General features: G+C 36.5%; 1 protein-coding gene across 2 annotated transcripts; it reads left to right on the forward strand.

The window, feature by feature from the left end:
• Nucleotides 1-2,236: 2,236 nt before the first annotated feature.
• slc35a3a (solute carrier family 35 member A3a) lies at nt 2,237-20,075 on the forward strand. Of its 2 annotated transcripts, none has more exons than XM_022670195.2 (8): nt 2,237-2,722; nt 6,832-7,031; nt 10,655-10,809; nt 11,804-11,926; nt 14,319-14,493; nt 17,240-17,358; nt 17,889-18,022; nt 19,182-20,075. In XM_022670195.2, the coding sequence occupies exons 2-8, from the start codon at nt 6,842-6,844 to the stop codon at nt 19,270-19,272; spliced, it is 987 nt and encodes a 328-aa protein (XP_022525916.1). In that variant the 5' UTR covers nt 2,237-2,722; nt 6,832-6,841; the 3' UTR covers nt 19,273-20,075. The 2 variants fall into 2 exon arrangements, with proteins under 2 accessions (XP_022525916.1, XP_022525915.1); XM_022670194.2 differs by lacking the exon at nt 2,237-2,722 and adding an exon at nt 4,131-4,445.
• Nucleotides 20,076-22,549: the final 2,474 nt, after the last annotated feature.

Here is a 22,549-nt window from a genome sequence, read left to right on the forward strand (position 1 = left end):
CAAATGACTGACTTTTATAACCAAAAGTTTATTTTTTTTATTTTTATTTTTTTTTTTACCAAAAATCAAGTGCAGTATTGGTAGGTTGGTTCTTCCAGTGTGTATGGATCATCCTGTCCTCTCACACACACACATAAACACTCCGCACCCTCTCATTTGGTGACAATATGCAATATCCACTATTTTTGTCTTTACAACATTTTCCATACACACATTTTTGGCACTTAATATGTTTGTTAATGGTTCGATTTAATTTTTCCTGAATGATGTGTTTTTGAGCAGTCTACGCAGCATGTGTTTCCTGTGTGTTAAATGTTACGCAAGGCTGTTTTAAAGTTCTGTACATAGGTTTATATTGTTTTTCCTTTTTCAGTTCACTTATAATACACATTTTTCTCGTTGTTATATGAAGTATGTAACCTTTTAGAAGGATTTATGTGATGTTTTCTCTTTTTCTGTGAATAAAGTTACAGCAATGTGTCTAGCAAAAACAAACCAAACACACCAATGATGCTATTAGAGATGAAATACACAATAAAGGCAAAGCTTTACAGATCTATAACACTGTGTCCTACTTTACTCAACTACAAACAGAAGAGCTTGTATCTTTAAACTGACAACTTTACAATAGAGCACAAAATAATCTTTAACTTTCAGTCGAATATTTTTTAATTCAATATGATTATGATTATAATTACTTTATTAAAAAACTGGACAGTAACATTAAAACATTAAATGAGCACACTTTATACATTTGGTGTGTTGAGTTTATTTGATTACAATACATGTATTAAATATAGGCTTTTGATCTCTTAACCCAAAATACATATAACTAGTTCTGACCTGATTTCTAAAAAAAAAAATCATTTGTGTAATTTCCCCAGTGTAACGCTGTCAGGCGACATTTACTAGTGGTTAGCCGCTAATGCTAATGCTGCTGCACCCAGCCTTAGTAAAAAAATCTGAAAATCTAAACTTACTGTAAATAAACGGAAGCACTTTACTCACACAAATAAACAGTCTTCAGGAGAGAAATTAGAATTAGAAGGAAAACATGGCGACACCCCTGTTCCTTATTAGTGTCACATAATGTGCCTTATAATCAGGTGAAAAATACAGTAATAATATTTGTAAAAGCTACAGCTAATTAGCAGACATTTCTAAAGGTTTCTCCATGCTGTTGTTGATTTTAGCAGGCATGTTTAATCTGTCTGATCTTCATTCTCTAAAAAAAGCCTGATCTTCTGGTTTGAGTTTAAGGACTGTGGCCTTTTCAAGTTTCACACCTTCAGTTCCTAAAACAGCTTTTCATAAGGGTGTGACGCGTGAGGTGTAAAATTTCTGAGTAATTTCAACACCCGAACAGTGGTGTTTCATTTCAGAAGATAAAAGGTCAACATTTCAGGACATAAATAATGACTGTAAAAGTAAACTAGAGTCAGCTAAAATGGAAAAGATTGTTATTATCTTGGGATAAATAATTCCATTGAGATAATTAAATAAGCTCCTAGCTACGACAGCATTTTAGGGCCACTTTAAAAAACAGTTCACTTTGAGAATAATATTGTAATATTATTAGCTTAAAGTCATTATATTATGAGAATTAATAATTTATTAAAAAAAAACTGTTTAATTTGAGAATAAAATTCAGGGCTACTTTTAAAAGTTACTGCTGTCACCAATTACAACAATTAGAACATTACAACAATAAGAACCAGTAGTACATAAAGGACAGCATGAAAGAGAGAGAGAGAGAGAGAGAGAGAAAGAGAGAGAGAAATCAAAAGACAAAAAAAAATGGTAAATGTGAAAAAAGAGAGTATTTCGCTAATTATGTTACTATTAAATGTTTTTGACTGGAATATAAAACTGTTATAAAAGAATTAATAAAAAAACGAATGTTACAATATTATTAATAACTTTAAGATAAGTAGCAATACTGATAATAAATCCCTTATATTTGGGGCTATATAGTTTAAGCTTCTAAAGGGCGAGTTTTAGATATTTTTATGTTGGACCTGGCAACCCTTTTCTCGGGCATAAGGCAGTGTAGTGTAATAATTGTTTACCTCAAAGTAAAATACTTCAATATTTCATTAAAATCCTGTTTTCATTACAATAAAACGTAAAAAAAAAAAAAAAACACAATATAAGAATTAAATCTTCATCATGAGATGTTACTGTCTGAGCGGGGGAGGGCCTGACTCCAGGCCGGCAGGAGGCGCCGGTGCGGCGGACTGAATGAGGAAACAGAGCGGCAGCAGGAAGTGTCGGATGATGGCAGCAGCACAGCTTCAGGCGGAGAGGTGCAGATTTAGAAGCGCTTTCTGATTCAGCACAGCCTGAAACACAGAGGGAGAGCGGCCGGCGGAGTCCGACAACCTATCAGCAGCGGGGAGAGAGCGGCATGGCGGCGGGCTGTTTACTGAGAGAGCCCCGTAGCTCCAGCAGGAGAGACCGGACCCGAGACTGCTGCAGCCCGAGAGACTGAACCTCACCGTCTCCACTGCTCCTTACTGCTGCTCAGAGCTTCTCACTGCTCCGTAAAGCTCCTCATACCTCCTTACTGCTCCTCAGAGCTCTTCACTGCTCCTCATACATCACCAGAGCTTCTCAGAGCTCTACTTAACTTCTGACAGCTGAGGACTTCACGTCGTTTAGCTTATCTTTATTATTTTGCAGTGAGTTCAGCTCTCTTCCGGATCCAGCAGAAACTTTGAAGGTAAGTCAGAGGTGGTTTCTATCAAAATTCTCCTTAATTTTACATTTAAACCACTTACTTACTTAGAAAAAGGAAAAGACTGGGCCTCCAATGTCAAAAATCCTCTATTTAACCACTTCTACAAGGCATAATGTCCCTAACATGCTTGGTTTTGTTTATACTGGACCTAGCTACTTTATATGGACAGATTTTTTTTATTGTGCTTTTGTTGTACACTTAAAACAGGTTAAAACAGTGGAAGAACCTCTTAAAGTCCTGATGTTCTTTTGAGGAACCTTTAAGAAATGCGTTTTTCGAAGAAAATGTCTCTTAAAGCACATTTTTAGCTTTGCTGAAAGCGAGGGGCTTCAAATGGAAGCACCACGTTTAACACATTTTTAAAACATATTTTTAATACTACTGTCCAGGGAAGGCCTTGTACTAGATTTTGGATCTGATTGCATTCAGCAGTATCCCAAAAAACTATTGGATTGAGCCCCATAATTGTAGAGAACACAGTTCCACTATGCTAGAGCTCAAACAGCTACCCACGCCTACTCCTGGTATTAGTTAAGAATGGTGTCCATACAAATAAAGACATATAAATATGGTATTATAGACCCAGACTTGATATACTTGGTATACAGACTTGAGTAAAAGTTCTATCAAATGTTCTATTAAAAAAGTGACTTGAGTGGAAGTGGACGTTTTTGTGCTTTGAGTTTTATTTGGAAATCAAAAAAGAAAAAGACATTTTGGTCCTGCAAATTATGTAGTGGTTAGAAAAAAAGGTGCAAAATTATTGTAAATCTTTAAAAAAAAAAAAAAAAAAAGATATTTTTTGGCCAATAGTTTCAGTTTGTTTGGATTTGACCAAACATTTTGGTGCATCCGTAGTTATTGCATTGTGCTGTTATATTATAATTGTATATAGTCGGCAGAATAAAATGATTATTGGTCTAAGCCAGCACTCTCAAAGCTTCACTCACAAAACATCAGTGGGATATTGTTATATAAGCTCTGTTCCACCCCAAAAAAAAAAACTGGAATATCTGCATATTTCTCTCAGGCTGGGTGCTGCTGCTGCTTTCATTGAACTTTTATTGTCTTCCCAAATTCTTTCTTTCGTTTTCCTCTTGCTGGGAAAGCTGGAAAAATGCTGCACAGAGTTTAGTTTTAGATGAGGTTTCATATCCAGTAGCTCTGTTGGTTTGGTAGGGGTGTGTTTGGCCTTCGGCACAGATCCTGTGTGACCTCCCACCGTTCAAACAAAGACTTTTACACTGCAGAGCCGGGCTGAGACTCGGCAGCTACAGCAGCTACAGGGGCAGGTGTTGTGTAATAACGCTCAAAGTTCTCTTTGTGGGCCGATGAAAAATGAGAAACGTCGACTGTGTCATCATAAGCCCGCCTGTGGGAGGTTTACATCCTGGTTCTTTGTCTCTCAGCCAGGGTTTGACAGGGCGTCTTTGGGTGTTTTGTGACTGCAGGTGGAGTTGATCGTTGATCTGCAGGCTTGGTGTTGGGCAGGAGTGTGTGAAGGGGTGTGAGATGAGTTTATAGTAATGGTTGGACTTTTTTTGTTTTAATGCCGACATGGGTTTACTATAAATCATGCTGGGTAAGAGTAGTGTGGTAGGTTTTTTAGTGAAAGTGAGCAGTTTTGTGGATTGCTTGTTTTCTGCCTGGATTTAATGGGCTTCAGCTGTACTGTCCAATCACCATTGAGTTGCATTTCATTTAGGTGAGTAAAACCTTAATGTTGTTTAATTGGTGGTCTCTAAATAGTTAATGTTTATTTTGTTTTGTTTAAACTTACACTGATGACATGCCAAAAGTCATGGGACAGGAACTGGTGTTTTGGGACACTTTTTTTTCCCTCCATATACCACCCAGAGAAGCTATGGGATATGTGTGTGGGGTCTCCTGTGTTAAATGTGATTTTGCCAGAGTTTCTTAAAGTGTAACACATGAAAATCACTCCAGACGCTGTTTTTTTTTTTTTTGATTGGTATCAAGAGTTCATCCAGTTGGCTCAGTTACTATAACTGTGTTTCTTGTTGTTGTCACAATGGTAAAATTATAACTTTTTAATAAGATACTTGCCTGAGGTAAAAGATTAACAGGGTAATGATGATGATGATGATGATGTATATTCTTCACTTTAAGAAAGAACATAGTAATTGTATGGAATTGCTTTGACAGTTAAGTTTGTCTGTGAGGTGTGGGCTTTCTGAAAGGGGAGAGAGACCCTCCTAAACAGAAAAAAATATATATATAATAATAGTAAATAAATAAAAAATAGTTTGTGACATCATCAGCTCCACCCCCCACATGCTCCTGGAATTAAAGGTCAAGAAAAGAACAGGCTCTCTGTTTTGATTCACTCGGTCTGGAAAATAAGACATTTAAAAGCCTTTAAAGCATTTAAAAACTTCCCAATTCCATGAATCAGTTCACGAAATTCAAATCAGTGATTCAAAACATGGTTTACAAGCTCATATGTTGTATACACAGTGTAAACACAGCTTTGGGGAAACTCAGAGACCACACAGAGCACTCTTTGGACACTGGATTATCCTTTAGAATGCGTGTTTTTAGCTTATTTTTGAGTGTTTTCCACAACGGATGTTCAGAGACGGTAGGATATCTTTCTAGCTTATTCTAGCAGTATATTTGGTTTATGCAGATGTGTTGAGGCGTTCTTGGGTTATTAAGCTGACAAAACGACAAGGTGCGATTTTTGTTTTAAATGTGGTACCTGGTGCCGATTTGGGAGATAGTACCGGTACTAGATAAATGGGTATTGAACCATTGTGAGATATTTGAGTATTGACATACTTTCTTAGAATCGATATACCGTGCAACACTGCATACCATTGAAATATGTGCAGCTTGTGCTTTTTTTATTGTCTTGTTGAAAAGTTAACCACTACAGACACCTGACTTGTGGTTTGTTGCTGATAACAGTCTGGATGGTCATTTTCATGTTTAGTCTAAAGGAAGTTTTTGCCACTACTGGACATGGTTAACAAATGAGGCTTCTGTTCTGGACGGTAAAGTTGTAAGTGGTATTTGTGAACGTAAATCTGTATTGTAGAGCTTTTTGACATGGGGTTGCCAAAGTAATCTCTTGCCCATGTGGTTCTATCAGCTGTTGTTGAATGATTGTTGTTGATTCAGTGCTTTTTTTTTTTTTTAAAGGAATTGGAAATGACAGATGTTGACCTCCTCTGTTTATGTACTTTATGTATTTTGTTTATCCTGTAGGGTAAATGTTACAATATATGAGTTATATTGTATTTACATGCCAAATCCTCCGCAATAAGTAACAAAGGCGGTGTGTTTTAGCCAACCGGTCTTACAAGTTGGTGGTGTCGGACTGTGACAGTTTGGTTTCCTGTCTCTTCTGTCTCTGTAGTTCATTACACTGGAATGTGCTTTAAAATAAGAGGGTTAATGGTTGTCCCCCATAATGGCCCACAGCCTGGATAGTGGATGCATGCCTGGAGGATGCTGTTCAAACAGTCTGCAGCTTTTTTTAAGCACTTATACCCCCTTCCTCTATTTTACACCCACATTCACACTCACACACTTCCTGTAATATAGAGCACATGCCACATCACAGTTTACACAATGGTTTCAGTGGTGAATAAATGAATCAACGAATAACAGAAAAAAAAACATTTTCACACAATCAGTGATGGTTTAATGGAGAGTCATGTCATCTGCTGGTGTTGGTCCACTGTGTTATATCAAGTCCAAAGTCTCAGAAAATCTTACAGCACTTCATGCTTCCATCTGCTGACAACTTTTATGAAGATGCAGCTTTCATTTTCCAGCAGGATTTGGCCCACTGCACAACTGGCACACAAAAGTACCAATTGGTCTTTTATATAATATTCAGATTTTCTGAGACACTGATTTTGGGGTTTTTATTGGCTGTAAGCCATTATCATCAACAATGAAATGAATAATCGCTTAAAATAGATCACTCTGTGTGTAATACGTCTATATAATAAGTGAATTACTGAAATAAAGTAACTTTTCAATTATATTTAAATTTTTGCCATATTGCCAAATCCTACATCTAACTTGTTGTTTACTCTCTCTGTTCCCTCTGTTACCAGTCTTCCAGTCATGACGTCCGCCAGGTTAAAGTACCTGTCCCTGGGTGTGCTGGTGTTCCAGACCACGTCGCTGGTGCTGACCATGCGCTACTCGCGCACCCTGCAGTCAGACGGCCCACGCTACCTGGCCTCCTCCGCCGTGGTGGTGGCTGAGCTGCTGAAGATCCTCACCTGCATCGGCCTCGTTTGCAAAGAGCACAGTAAGCTATGGGAGATTTCCTATGCACAATTATGTACCCATATTTTTGCTTTTATTTATCAGTCACTTTATTTATCAATAAATGTCTATTTTCTGGTCTATTTTCATACATAAGGCTTACTGGATTATAAGGTGCATTATGCAACACTTATAAGGAACAGGGGTGTCTCTATGTTTTTCTTTTATTTCAGCAGGTTTCACCACTGGGTGGTTGAGTAAGCTGAGTAAAGCTAAGATAAATAAATAAACAAAACTGTAATTCTAAAAAACAAAAACAAACGAGTGAAGGTTGTTAATCTACACAGATTTCTCTCCTGAAAACTGTTTATTTGGGTGAGTAAAGCGCTTCCGTTTATATATAGTAAGCTTAGATTTCCAGATTTCAACTAAGGCTGGGTGCAGCAGCTTTGGCATTCACATTCACGGCTAACTCATAGCGCTATCGGGACGTAAATGTCGCCCAACAGTGCGCTACACTAAGGAATCCTGAGCATTCCATTTAGCCAGGGTGATATTAGCTAGCGGTTTGTCACACATAGCTTGTTGTAACATGCTAAACATGCAGGCTACAGTCAGATATACTTGACTCTGAACGACGAAGGAGCTAGTGCTTAGCATGGTTAGCTAGCGGCTAATGCTAATTCTGCTCCAGCAATACTAGCTGTGGTTGAGCAAATGTGCAAATGCACATAAACATGCACAGATGAGGTGCAACAAAAAGTATTTGGACACCAGCTCAAACATTATTTCTGCAAAATTAAGTGTATTAAGATCCTGATTTTGTTTGAGTAACCATTGCTATGACGATTTGATTGCATTCAGAATTAAGGTCTTCTAAACTCAGTCAGGAAGTCAGGAGGTAAGAAGATCCCCAACTCATACCATTTGATAGTTCTGTATCATTTAAGAGAACACAGTTCCACAGTTCTAGGGCTGGGTATCGAAATTCGATACCAAAAAGGACTACAGACTGAAATGTCTCTGTACTACAAAGGTGCCTGTTTTTGATACTTTGCATGAAACGTGCATAAAGGTGCCCAACAGGAAGAATGTGCACAATGTGGTATAAACCACCACCACGGCACCCTGGTTAACACAAGCACAGTGTGTCTCTCTCTCTCTTTCTCTTTTTCTCTCTAAAATATTATAATACAGTAAAAAAAGCTCTAGTCTGCCAGACCTTAACAGACTACACTACTATTACTGTCCTCTCAAAATAATACTGGGAAATTCCAGCATTTAAAAAAATAATAATCATGATTTTAATTCATTTTTAAGATTTTTAAGTGAGTGACATCACTAATATAATTCTACTTTGCCAATGTAATGCTGACATTTCTTAAAAAAAAAGAACTGCATCCAGTAATATGCTTTGGGTAAAATGTTTTAGTTTTAGTTTAAGCAGTTAATTTAGCTTAGCAGTAATGCTGTTGTTTTTGTCCTTAATTAATATAGCGCCACAATTATGCTCATTGTTTTGTTCATTGTTCTAAAAAGATCCAAAAGTATGAAGCCTCTTTTGGAGACAGTATGAGAATGAGATTACTTATGTCGGCTGTTAAATAAATCTGTTGTGTGAGAATAATTATCTTTAGAACTGTTCTATCATTTAGAACAAGGTATCAAAAAAGTATAGTTTGAGTATCGGTTTTGAAATCCAGTTACCGTATTGGTAATAAAAAAAAAAAAAAAAAGTAAAACTATACCAAGCCCAACACAGCTAAATACTGGGGGGCTCGATACACCTCCAGCCCATTCCTGGCATTAGACATTGTGTCATTAGGTTCATGTTTATCTGCTCCAGAGATTCTTATTCTAATCTATTGGTAATAAAACTCTGCAGGGACTACTGTATTTCTATTGCACATCTGTGCATGCAATGGGTGCAACAATTTTTGCACTACTGTATATACTATTTATACAGTCATTCCATCTCAATCACAATCAATATTGCACTATTGTCTTCCGTCTTACGTATGTTTATTGTGTCTTGTTGTTTTGTACATTTACTGTCTCCCACTCTTTTATATTATATATCTATGTATATCTATTTCTCCCCCACCACTACTGCACAAAAGTCAAAGTCAAAGTGGTTTTTATTGTCATTTCAGCTGTATACAGAGTACACAGTGAAACGAAACAACGTTCCTCCAGGGACCATGGTGCACATAAACACAGTGTATACAGAACAATAGTGCAACAGTACAAAAGTGCAGACAGACAATACAACACAATACAGACAAAGAATAATAAATAACAAGACAGTGTGCAAATTATGCAGTGTGCAAAAAGTGTGCAAAAAAGACCAGTGATGTAGTAATTACCTCTATTACACAGTGTGCAATAGAGTCCAGTGAGGTAGTAGGGTTTTTAGTGCTTTCCATTTTCTGGGGTAAGTGGGGTAAGAGTGTGTGTGCATGTACAGAAAAACCATCAGTTCAGTCTCTGCAGTTGAGGAGTCTGATGGCTTGGGGGTAGAAGCTGTTGCAGAATCTGGTCGTGCTGGACCGGATGCTGTCTATTTGTGTCCCTGCTGTATTGTACCCATAGTGTCTCCCATTCTCTCTTTATATATCTATATATATATATCTATATTTATATATTATATCTATTATCTGTACTTGCTGTAAAATTGGGAAGGAGAGTAACGTAATTTCAATTCTCTGTATGTCCTGTACACATGCAGTATTGACAATAAACCTACTTGACTTGACTTAAAGTAGCTGAATGTAATCCTTTGTAGTGGTGTCCACAAATATTTGGACACATATAGTTTTAAGTGCTACAGGATGCCTAAACATTTAGATAGTGCTTCTTTACTTTTTCTTTTATAATTAAGACTCATGCATAAATGTTATGTGTATAGTAGATACTGTCCTCCACCTAATCAGTGTAATGTTGGCATTGTCGTCATGCACTGTTGACTATCTTGAGGAGATGGCCTTGCTTTTGGATGCAATAATAAACTTGTAATTGGGATTATACAGTGGCTTGCAAATGTATTCATACCCCTTGAACTTTGAACTTTGTCACGTTTTGTCACCTTCCACCACAAACTTAAATGTATATTTTTGAGATTTTAACTGATAGCGAAGTAGCACATAACTCTAAAGTGATACATGCTTTTCAAAATGTTTATAAAAAAATATTATTATTAATTTAATAAAATGTAATAAAGAATAGTATCCCTGAATAAAATCCATGCAATCAGTTGCCTTCAGAAGTCACTTAATAGCACTTAGTTATTAGCTGTTAGAAATTTAGTCTGTGAAGCATCATAAAGACCAAGGAACTTTCCTCTACAGATTATTAGATGCACAAAGCCTTAAAAAAGACATACCCCAAAAGAATTGCAGCTGTAAGACTTGCAGCGAAAGATGGCTCTACTAAGTATTGGTGCAGGGGGGCTGAATACTTCTGCACATCACACTTTTCATAATTCTTGTACATTGTTCCAGTTTACAATTTTGTGCTATTCATCTCATTTCCTTTTCCTTTTTTGTTTTATCTTTTGAAGCCTTGAAAGCATTGTGATAAAGCTTCTTTGATTGTATAATCAGCTTGATTATTGCGTGTCTGTATCTTAACGGATTGTGTCGTCTCCTCCATGTCCTTCTTGAGCAGGTTACAGCGTCCGAGCTCTACACAGCGTCCTCAGACAGGAGATCCTTCACAAGCCCATAGAGACGCTGAAACTGGCCATTCCCTCAGGAATCTACACTCTTCAGAACAACCTGCTCTATGTAGCGCTGTCCAATCTGGATGCGGCTACGTACCAGGTATGTGAAGGAATACAGCAATCTCTAATAAACAGGGGTTGGACAATGAAACTGAAACACCTGGTTTTAGACCACAATAATTGATTGTGGTGATGGACAGTTCTGGTGGAAACAGGAGAGTTGAGGTGCACATTGAATTCTGCCGTGATTTGATCAGCCGTGGTTTTATGTTTTTTGGATACAATCCGGGTTAGCACCCGAACATCCCTTTCAGACAGCTTCCTCTTACAGCGTCCACAGTTAATCCTGTTGGATGTGGTTGGTCCTTCTTGGTGGTATGCTGACATTACCCTGGATACCGTGGCTCTTGATGCATCACAAAGACTTGCTGTCTTGGTCACAGATGCTCCTTTTGGTCCAGATTTGTCCTCTTTTGAACTCTGGTATGTCACCCATAATGTTGTGTGCATTGCAATATTTTGAGCAGAACTGTGCTCTTACCCTGCTAATTGAACCTTCACACTCTTACTGCTCTTACTGGTGCAGTAATGTGCAATTAATGGCTGCTCCAATTTAGCCATAAAACCTCCCACACTAAAATAATGACAGGTGTTTCAGTTTCATTGTCCAACCCCTGTACATAGCATTGTATGTCTATATACGAAATCATATTCAACATTTATCTGTGCAAGACCATATGTCTATGTAAGTTGGTGGTTATCCACTGCACCACACCAACCATCCTCATTTAGTTCTTGTAGAAAAAGGTTTGCCAATAGGACCTTTTGCCTGGAGCAGATATACTTAAACATTTTGGCACTGTGTTTAGTGCCAAGCATGGACCAGATGGGTACAAAGCCCTCTTTTCACCTATTAAAAACAGTATATGCATATATTTGTGAGTGTGTTTGTCCTTCCTTTCATCCGTCTCTCCTTTGTATCATCCAGACCCATCTATCCACATGTACCCACTTCAGCAGATGTGCTGCTGTCCTTACTTTACTTTTTCTTCTGACCTTAGATTCACTTCTCTGTGCTCATTCCTCTTTTTTAGGTGACCTACCAGCTGAAGATCCTGACCACAGCTCTTTTCTCGGTCTCCATGCTGGGACGCAGACTGGGTCTGTACCAGTGGCTCTCGTTGCTCATCCTGATGGCTGGAGTGGCTCTTGTACAGGTTTGTTTTGAAGGATGTTCCTATTGGTTATAGATGCACTATGTAGTTCTATAAATATTTATATAAATTATATAATAAATATATATTAATTATTTTGGCGGTGGGTCGTTATTCTCAGCACTGCAGCCCAGACACATTTTAATTTTCTTAAATTAATGTCATTGATGTCAGGGCAGGGTTATTCCAAGATGATCCCAAGTGGACAGGGAATTCCTGGAAGTTCAAATATATGATATACATATATATATAATATATATATATATATATATATATATATATATATATATATATATATATTTTTTTTTTTAGAAAATAGCTAAATTAATAATTGAAATGCTTAATTTATGTAATTATAACATTATGTATGTTAAAGTTATCTAACAACTGGCAGCATGGCAAAAACTTCATATATAAAATGTGAAATGTGTATAAAATGTGTTAAAATTATTACAAAGAAAGTAAAGGTTAAACTTCCTTCCTCTATATGTGTAATTAATGGTAATATTGTATTATTACACAGTATTTTTTATGATGTTTAAATTGACATTAATGCATAGGCTGCTCTTTTGTTCTCAAGAATATTGTATTATATGATCATTACTAGGGCATGGCATATGATTGCATGTAATGTTATTTTTTATATATTTTATACAATTCTTTTATATATTTTATATATATTTTATATAATTCTTTATATATATATATATATATATATATATATATATATATATATATATATATATATATATATACACTACCGTTCAAAAGTTTGGGGTCACATTGAAACGTCCTTATTTTTGAAGGAAAAGCATTGTACTTTTCAATGAAGATAACTTTAAACTAGTCCTAACTTTAAACAAATACACTCTGTACATTGCTAATGTGGTAAATGACTATTCTAGCTGCAAATGTCTGGTTTTGGTGAAATACCTACATAGGTGTATAGAGGCCCATTTCCAGCAACTATCACTCCAGTGTTCTAATGGTACAATGTGTTTGCTCATTGGCTCAGAAGGCTAATTGATGATTAAAAAACCCTGAAAACAGTCTAACTCATTACAGAAGCTACAAAACTGACCTTCCTTTGAGCAGATTGAGTTTCTGGAGCATCACATTTGTGGGGTCAATTAAACGCTCAAAATGGCCAGAAAAAGAGAACTTTCATCTGAAACTTGACAGTCTATTCTTGTTCTTAGAAATGAAGAAATTGCTAAGAAATTGATGATTTCCTACAACGGTGTGTACTACTCCCTTCAGAGGACAGCACAAACAGGCTCTAACCAGAGTAGAAAAAGAAGTGGGAGGCCGCGTTGCACAACTAAGCAAGAAGATAAGTACATTAGAGTCTCTAGTTTGAGAAACAGACGCCTCACAGGTCCCCAACTGGCATCTTCATTAAATAGTACCCGCAAAACACCAGTGTCAACATCTACAGTGAAGAGGCGGCTGCGGGATTTTGGGCTTCAGGGCAGAGTGGCAAAGAAAAAGCAATTTCTGAGACTGGCTAATAAAAGAAAAAGATTAAGATGGGCAAAAGAACACAGACATTGGACAGAGGAAGACTGGAAAAAAGTGTTGTGGACGGATGAATCCAAGTTTGAGGTGTTTGGATCACAAAGAAGAACGTTTGTGAGACGCAGAACAAATGAAAAGATGCTGGAAGAATGCCTGACGCCATCTGTAAAGCATGGTGGAGGTAATGTGATGGTCTGGGGTTGCTTTGGTGCTGGTAAGGTGGGAGATTTGTACAGGGTAAAAGGGATTCTGAATAAGGAATACAACAGGACAATGACCCTAAACACACCTCCAAATTGTGCAAGAACTATTTACAGCAGAAGCAGGCAGCTGGTATTCTATTGGTAATGGAGTGGCCAGCGCAGTCACCAGATCTGAACCCCATTGAGCTGTTGTGGGAGCAGCTTGACCGTATGGTACGCCAGAAGTGCCCATCCAACCAATCCAACTTGTGGGAGCTGCTTCTAGAAGCGTGGGGTGCAATTTCTCCAGCTTACCTCAACAAATTAGCAGCTAGAATGCCAAAGGTGTGCAATGCTGTAATTGCTGCAAATGGAGGATTCTTTGATGAAAGCAAAGTTTGATGTAAAAACAATGTTATTTCAAATACAAATCATTATTTCTAACCTTGTCAATGTCTTGACTCTATTTTCTATTCATTTCACAACGTATGGTGGTGAATAAGTGTGACTTTTCATGGAAAACACAAAATTGTTTGAGTGACCCCAAACTTTTGAACGGTAGTGTGTATATATATATATATATTGTATGTATATATGTATATATATATATAAAGAATTATATAAAATATATATAAAAGAATTGTATAAAATATATAAATAAAAAAAAAAAATTCTCTGGTTTCTGTGTTACTCAGTGGCCCACAGACTCCCCGGGCACGCCTGAGAAGGAGCAGCCTGCGTCCGGTTCACCGTTTGTGGGGCTGGTGGCCGTGCTGGTGGCCTGCTGCTCCAGCGGCTTTGCCGGCGTCTACTTCGAGAAGATTCTCAAAGAGACCAAGCAGAGTGTTTGGGTCAGGAACATACAGCTAGGTTAGTAAACGCAAGCGTGTGAACTGAGTGTGATCATATATTACAATTCTATAGAGTTACGTTAAGTTTATCTAATCAGAACAGTGGAGTCTGAAGACAGAGTAAAACAGAGTACAGTCTTATCAAAACTTAATCGATACAGTAGAGGTGCCATATCGCATCGTACACAATAATATCGCCTACATTTTTGAACATCGTGAACGATATTATACCCTGAAATATTGTGCCATATCACCTCCCCAATTGCACCCAATCACATCAGGGTACTAATTTATGCTGTTTTTAGCAAAAGAAAAATCACACTGTTCTCATTTCCCATTATATATCTACTAGAGACAGATTATATCTGTCCAGTATCATTTATTTTACTTTAATCCTGGATATATGGAGATATTTGGAGTGTATTACTATTAATATCCTGACATTCTAGATCATTGACTTCTGTTACAAATCTGATAAAATTCTTTTTTTTGTTTCATTATCGCAAAAATACCCTGTAATATCGTGATTTTTTTTTTCTTAGCCATATCGCCCACCCCTACGATACAGTAATTATATAAATAACTACATAGTGGTATTTTATTACATTACGAATAGCTGTAATTTTATTGAAGACCAGTCAAGTTTAGGGCTGCAACAGTTCATTAACCTAACTGATAACAATGATTATAAAAGATTTATATTTGACTTCAAATTCCAGTTTTGAATAATCATTAACTAATTGACAGAAGTTTAATGGGTTTAAAACTCTTTACTAACTCAATTCACACTCAGGTTTGTCACCAAAAGTGCCCGCACACAACAGATCAGGGCTGGGTGATATGGCCAATTTTTTTGTCAGTATGATGAAATTTTGATACTAATATGAACGATATAAAAGCCAAAGGATAACATAAAAAAAAAACACCCAAACCAAAAATGTTTGTTTTGTAAAAATAAAAATGTTCAGTTTATTCAATGCCCCCTGAACATCAGTCAATAACAGATGCTGTAAAAAATAAAAGTATATTAAAAATAACATGAAAATCATTTCACCAATATAGATTATTTTTTTTATTGCAGTACATATATTGATATTAAATATTTTTAAGCAACCCTACAACAGATTGCATAATTATTCAGTAAATATCAGAATATTGTAAAAATATTCTAAGTATGATGAAAAAAAAATTAATTGTGATAGTTTTGGAATTAAATATGTTTTTTACTGCAGTCCACAATGTGTGTATAGAGTCGATGTCAATTATTGAAGCTTTGGTCTGTTATTGCTTGCTAAAATACTCTTCATTGTTATAAATGTGAACAACCATACAAATAAACACAGTAGACGATATCACAATATCAAATATTATTGAGTTCGTGTCCATGTATTGTACGATAAGTCGATAATGTAATTATTGTAACAGGCCTAAACAGGAGTCATACTCACAGGAAGCAGAGATGGAGATCATGGGTGAAATTAACGTTGATTAATCTTCCAAATAATCATTATTTGCAGCCCCACTTAAGTTAAGTAGTTAAGGGGTCGAGCAGTAGACTAGACTGTGAACTCTGATATAATAGCAGTTATTTCAGTCTGCTTGGTTTAAGTCTTTATTCTGTAGTAATTTAGTACAAAAACCTTCTTCTACTAAAACCGTCTCTCTCTGAGTTAACTCCTCTCGGTTTTTGCCTGGGAGAGCTATTCCTGTCTGCTTTATTTTTATGGTGAAAGGCGTGATTGGAGTGTTAACGGCTCCTCCGGTGTTTCTCGCTGTTAATCTGAGCGTGTGATTCACTTACTCTGTCTCAGTCTCAGAGTCTGCTTCTTATACGCTTAATGCTTCTTCTGCATCTTCTGTATCTTCTGTATTTTCTCAGAGCTGAGGTGCAGATGGTTCTTATGTTCTAGAGATTACATCACTGTGAGGAGTGATTGGTGGCTTTATATTGGTCGTTCTGAAAACAATAAAATCAGACGCTTTAATGGCATTAACCCTTTCAGACCTGAAGTCTCCAGTGATGGAAAAAGTCTGAAGTTTTTGTTTGCTATATAGTTGTTGTTTTTTTGTACAATATTAGAGTCTAATAATTTTATAATACTATAAAATCTACATAGCAAATAAATCCAATTAACTAAAATATTTCATATACATATTTTTTTAATTTCCATTGCATTGGAAGCCTGTGTGTAATATTTTATATTATGCTATACATATTTTTTATTTCATAAACCAACCCTAAACAGTAAAAAAAAAAAAAAAAAAGGATTAAAAAGTGTTCTAAATCCCATTATATTATAATAGTAGATAATTAGCTGTAACTTTGACTCTATTGCTGTAGAACTACTGTTTTTTTGTTGTTGTTGTTGTTGTTTTCCAGTATTTTTGCAGTGGGTGGGACCAAGCTACTCTTTCATTGCTTTATAAACTTGTTCATTGGCTGGTTCATGGTCTATTCTGATGAACAACAGCTCTCAAATAGTATTATGTTCAACAAAACTTAAAATGTTTTAAAATGAAATAAAATGCATGATGTACATGATGTAATGGATGCAGGGTCTGAAAGGGTTAAAATGGCAATAATATTGTTTATCGCGATTATTTCTGGGAACATGTATCACCCAAACAAAACAGTTATCCTGACTATCCTAGTTATTATTTAGTGTATTTTATAGTGTATATATAGTATATCCTGTGTGGATAACTGGTTATGGAGAAGCAGATGGATGTGCTGATATGTGTGTTGTCTTCTCTCGATGGTAAAGGTATGTTCGGCCTGGTGTTCGGCCTGTTTGGTATGGTGCTGTATGATGGAGAGAGAGTGCGGGAGCATGGAATGTTCCAGGGCTACAACTCTATCACCTGGACCGTCGTCTCCCTACAGGTGAGGGGGCAGTTGGATGAACGTTTTGAGGCATGGAAAAAAGCTGACTTTTAGCATCATTTTCTTAAAGGAGAAATCCAGTGTCGAATAGCACGCCTACATTTTTCCACAGCATTCCGAATTACAGCGCTTTTAGCTGATGATCCCAACAGATTTACAATGCTACCAATAGGGGCATATTGTTTCGCATGCAAATAAAGTGTCTAGTTTTAATATCAGGGTCCTTAGAATTCTACCAATCAAGGTTGGAGCTACTTTAAACTTGTTAATTGTGTTCAAATAGCAAGTTCTTTGCAGGGGTAAAGTTATGCCCCTATCACTTGCATTGTAAGCCTATTAGGAGCATCAGCTAAAAGCTCTATATGTCAGAATGCACTGAGCAAATGGAGGTGAGCTTTTCCACAAAAGTTTGTACTCGTCATCATGTTTCACTACAACCCAAGTCGATTTCACACCGGAGTTCTCCTTTAACAGAAGTACAGCAGATTTAAAGATGTAGCATAACTGATCGTGTTTGTGTTCATCTGCAGGCTCTGGGAGGACTGGTCATAGCTGCTGTTATTAAGTACGCAGACAATATCCTTAAAGGCTTTGCCACCTCGCTCTCCATCATCTTGTCAACACTTATCTCCTACTTCTGGCTACAGGACTTTGAGCCAACGAGGTATTGAATTAATCTCTATTTCTAATACTAATACACCAGATGAACCACGTGTGCAGGGTTCTCTGTAAACAGGATTCCTTGAGAACCAATATTAATAAACACATTAAGAAAAAAAATTAAGTACAGCATTATACAGGAGTTTTAGTGAAGTTAATGCAACCAAGCACCAAGGATGGAGCAGTGTTAGCATTAGCCACTAACCGTGCTAAGCGGTAGCGCTCTTTCGCCATTCAGAGGTGAGTGTTAATGGTCTGTAGCTTGCTGCTAAGCCTGGCCATTACTGCTGGAGCAGCATTAGCATTAGCCCCTAAGCGCTAGGTATTTTGCTGTTCAAAAAGTGTGTTACTGTGTTAAAACAAGCTACAAGGGACAAACCGCTAGCTGATGTCGCCCTGGCTTACCCGGAAACTCAGGGTTTCTCAATGTAACGCTGTCGGACTGCATTAGCTGCTAACTGCTAGCGCTAGCACACCCAAATCAACAGTTTGCAGAGGAGGAATCTGTGTAGATTAGGATCCAGGGCTGGTTTGACTTTAAAAGAAAGATTTTTTTTTTTTTTTAAGAATTTCAGTTTTGGTTTACTTAGCTTATCTTTACTTACCTCACCTTTACTTCCCTCAGTTGTAAAGTTGTGAAGAGGTAGAGTTGGTATACAGTGAATAGCCATATTTGAATCCATATTATCATGACAAGAACTACTCAAAGAAGTAAAGAAAAAAATAGTTTAATAAATGAAGGTCAGTCAATCCAGTCAAAACATTTCGAGAGCCTTGAAAGTATCCTCAAGTGCAGTCACTTGAAAGACCGTTAAAAAATGTATGATGAAACTGGCTCTCATCAGGACCACCCCTTTTCTGAAGATAAGTTAACAGCACCCCAGATAGGAGCAAAGTAAATGATGCTTCACATTATTTTGCATTTTGGTTTGTTATACATTTTTTTTTAAGTTACAACATGATTCCTTATGTGTTCCTTTATAGTCTGGATGACTTCAGTATTTATTTACAATGTTAAAAAAAGTATTTAAAAAAAATAAAATACATTATACAAATACAATTTTTTTGGACTGGTACTGTATAACGTTTTATTCCATTTCAACAATGAAAGTCTTGTTGCATTATAAGCGTCTAACTTGAGTAATGTGATTTTCTCTCTACAGCATCTTTTTTCTGGGAGCAGTTTTGGTCATAGTTGCGACGTTTCTTTACGGCTATGAAAGTAAACCAGCATCCATCCCCAGCCGGGCATAACTGGGGGAGCTGGAGACTCAGGAAGTGTGAGATCCCGAGTTAGAGGAGAGGAAAACCAAATGGAGAATGGAAAAGGAGGATTTTAACAAGAATGAAGGAAGAGGAGGATTGTGGGAGGAGATGAACAGGTCCTTGTGGTGCTGATCTGGGATGAACGCCTTGATGTGAGCAGAGAATGGAGACTTTGGTGAGCTGGAGGAGCCAGAATTACCCCCAGATCACCTCTTGTAGTGATATTTTATGCCAAATGCTGACATACTTGATGGACATGAGCGAGAGAAGCTCTCTGGAGCTGCATCTGCTGTACACGACGGAGGTGCACATCCTTTTAACTTTGGGAAGTGTTGGGACTTCTATTAAATTCTATTTAGAACTGAAGCAGGTACTTGGGCAGCACCAGCAGTCAGGTCAAAAGGTCACCATTAATTCAGCCATATCAGCCACGCTGTGCCACACCTCAGCTGTGATGGATGGAGGTGTTGTCTCACAAGTGTCACCCATCATTTCACCATCAATAAAGCCTGCGTACCCCGGACGAGAACGAGAATAGAAGTAGAATGTTTTACTGAAACTTGAAGAAATATAAAGAGAAATAATATGAAATCACTGTAGGGGCGGGGCAGGGGGGGGGGGGGTGTTATTGTTTGTATTGATGGGAAGAAGGATTCCCATTGAATGGGAAAAGTAATTTCTTCACAGCGGTGTCTTCACTCTGACTCAAGAAGAAGACACTTTCTGTACTGATCATTTGACAATAATCAGCCATGTGACTCATGCCAGTAAAATTCTTCTTAAAATGAAAATTGGATTTTCTTTATTATTATTATTATTATTATTATTTATTTACTTATAATTTGTTAATCAGAAGTGTTAGGCCTGCTTTATTTTGTGTTGTTTTCTTTAATCTTTAGTCTGTTAAACCACAAACATTGACCATTTTTAAGGGTTGGTTCCATTTTAAAACAGGAAGTATTAAATGTTCTACAATGGTAATTATACAGCCGAAGAGTACTACATAAGTTCACATAGCAAATTAAATAATGACAGATTGCATCTTGATCAAAAATAAATAAATATCTATTAGCCCACCTAAGTGACACTAGAATGTTTCAAAACTCCAGCAGCACTGCTGTGTCTGATGTACTGATGCCAGTGGAGGAAAAAAAAAAAAAAAGGCAAATGGGTGTTGAAATCAGGAAGTGGCCATGCTTTTTTTTTCTTCTTCTTCCTCTCTTTCTTCCCAACATTTTTATTCCTATTTAATTTATAACTTATGAAATATAAAAGTGGTTTTCCACAGCATGGTATTTATTCAGGTCTTGATCCAAGAGTAGAGACTAAAACATGACATGTAAACCTTACAGAGCGCTGATTGGCCAGGCAGAGGAATCACTTTACCCGGAACAAAAACACTCTGAACTGAATCTGAACATCTGGTACACAGACCTCTCAGAGGACTCCACTGTTACTGTGTTCATACTCTAAAAAATGGTACAATGACAATGGTACAATATCCTAGAACTGTTCTTCGTAATCCTTTTCTTTGGGTTGGGACAGCAAACAGTGTGTTTAAACTCAGTGTTTGAATAAATTAATTAACATGCCCTCAAGGGGTAGGAACATATTGGGGGAAAAAATATATATATATTTCCTTTTAATATATTACTTATATAACGTTTATTACGTAAGCAAATTTACTAATTACCTTAAGCGACTTCCTTGTACCTTGTACTGGGTTTACGAGGTGAACCGAGGGCGAACAATATGGCGTCTGACCTAATATTAAAACTAGCTTCCTAACTATTCATTTAGACAAAAAAAAAAAAAAAAAAAGTTGTCCTCTAAGCTCTGTCAGTTCTGAGAGGTTTTCTATGAGCATCAGTGATGCGGATTTCATTTTCCAGCAGGAATTGGCACATTTGGTCTTATATTCTAATTTTATTCTAATAGATACTGATTTTTGAGTTTTCATTGGCCGTAATCATCAGCAATAAAATAAAAAAAAGATCAAAATTGATCACTGTGTAATACAGCTATATAATAATATATGAGTTTCAAATTTTGAACTGAATTACTGGAATAAAGTAACTTTTCATTGATATATATATATATATATATATATATATATATATATATATATATATATATATATATATGTAATTTTTTTTTTTACATAATTTTAATTCCTTCTCCTGTTTGTAGTTTTAAGTTTCAGTGTGAAATGAGGGGTTGGTGTGATTAACAGCAATAGCAATAATGGAATTAATTAATAACTGAAACCATCATAAACCGCATACAGATTATGTCCATGCCTGGCCACCAATTACTTGGAATATAGCCTGTTTTCTGCAGCAAGATCACTGTAGACTGTGGGTTTTAGTTTTATGTACTGCATTTTTTTGTTTTTAATGTAAACATTTACTGTGGTAAATATAATAAATATAATAATACTGTTATTATAAGTATTGTTGGTGAACAGTTAGTTATTACAAGAGTGATAAATCCTTTAATCTTTTTCATTCCTGTTCACTTTTTTTTTAATTCACCTTGATGATCATGAATATCTCTGGATACAGCAAAAGCAAGGCAGATAAAAATGCACTATACAAAACAATTTACGGACAAATGTATTGGACACCTTTATTTAATTTTTTTAAATCGAGGGCATCAAAAAGAGTTTATTCTGCTATAAAAAAAGGGTTTCTACTAGATTTGGAGGCATTGCTGCTATAATGAGTTCAGCTATAAGGGCACTAATGAGGTCAGGATCCTGTTTAAGAGCCTTGAAGTCAATAAGGCGCACCCATCTGCTGCTCTGAGTGGGTGCAGTCAGAGCTCATCTAAACTGATGGGATTATTTACTTAATCACTGAAAAGATCTTCTTCAGCTTAGTTAGAGACTTGGCTTGGAAGATGCAGAGTGTGTTTTATAAATTACATTTGAAAATGATCATTTTACAACTTCTGTTTGGGTTATTTTTTACTTTAAATAAAAATAATACCTTTTCTTCAATTTCTCAAATAATATGTTAATATTGGGAATCTCCTCTTAGGGGGGTATTGTGTGATTTGTGTTTGCAATGCCTTCTTTTACCCTGTTTCTTAATGCTCAGAACCCCACAGGACCAACACAGAGCAGCTACTAGTGCATCTCAAAAAAATAGAATATCATTGAAAAGTTACTTTACTTCAGTAATTCAGTTTAAAATGTGAAACTCAGATATAAAATAGATGTATTAAACACACAGAGTGATCTATTTTAAGCCTTTATTTCTTT

Source organism: Astyanax mexicanus, chromosome 12 (assembly GCF_023375975.1).
Source record: "Astyanax mexicanus isolate ESR-SI-001 chromosome 12, AstMex3_surface, whole genome shotgun sequence".
Classification (NCBI taxonomy): Eukaryota; Metazoa; Chordata; class Actinopteri; order Characiformes; family Acestrorhamphidae; genus Astyanax; species Astyanax mexicanus.

What these genes read in the sequence shown, in the direction of transcription:
- slc35a3a (XM_022670194.2), top strand. Translation starts at nt 4,396, where the DNA reads ATGGGCTTCAGCTGTACTGTCCAATCACCATTGAGTTGCATTTCATTT. An exon ending in GGTCAGGAACATACAGCTAG is followed by an intron (nt 14,494 to 17,239) that starts GTTAGTAAACGC and finishes TCGATGGTAAAG; the next exon opens with GTATGTTCGGCCTGGTGTTC. An exon ending in GGACCGTCGTCTCCCTACAG is followed by an intron (nt 17,359 to 17,888) that starts GTGAGGGGGCAG and finishes GTTCATCTGCAG; the next exon opens with GCTCTGGGAGGACTGGTCAT.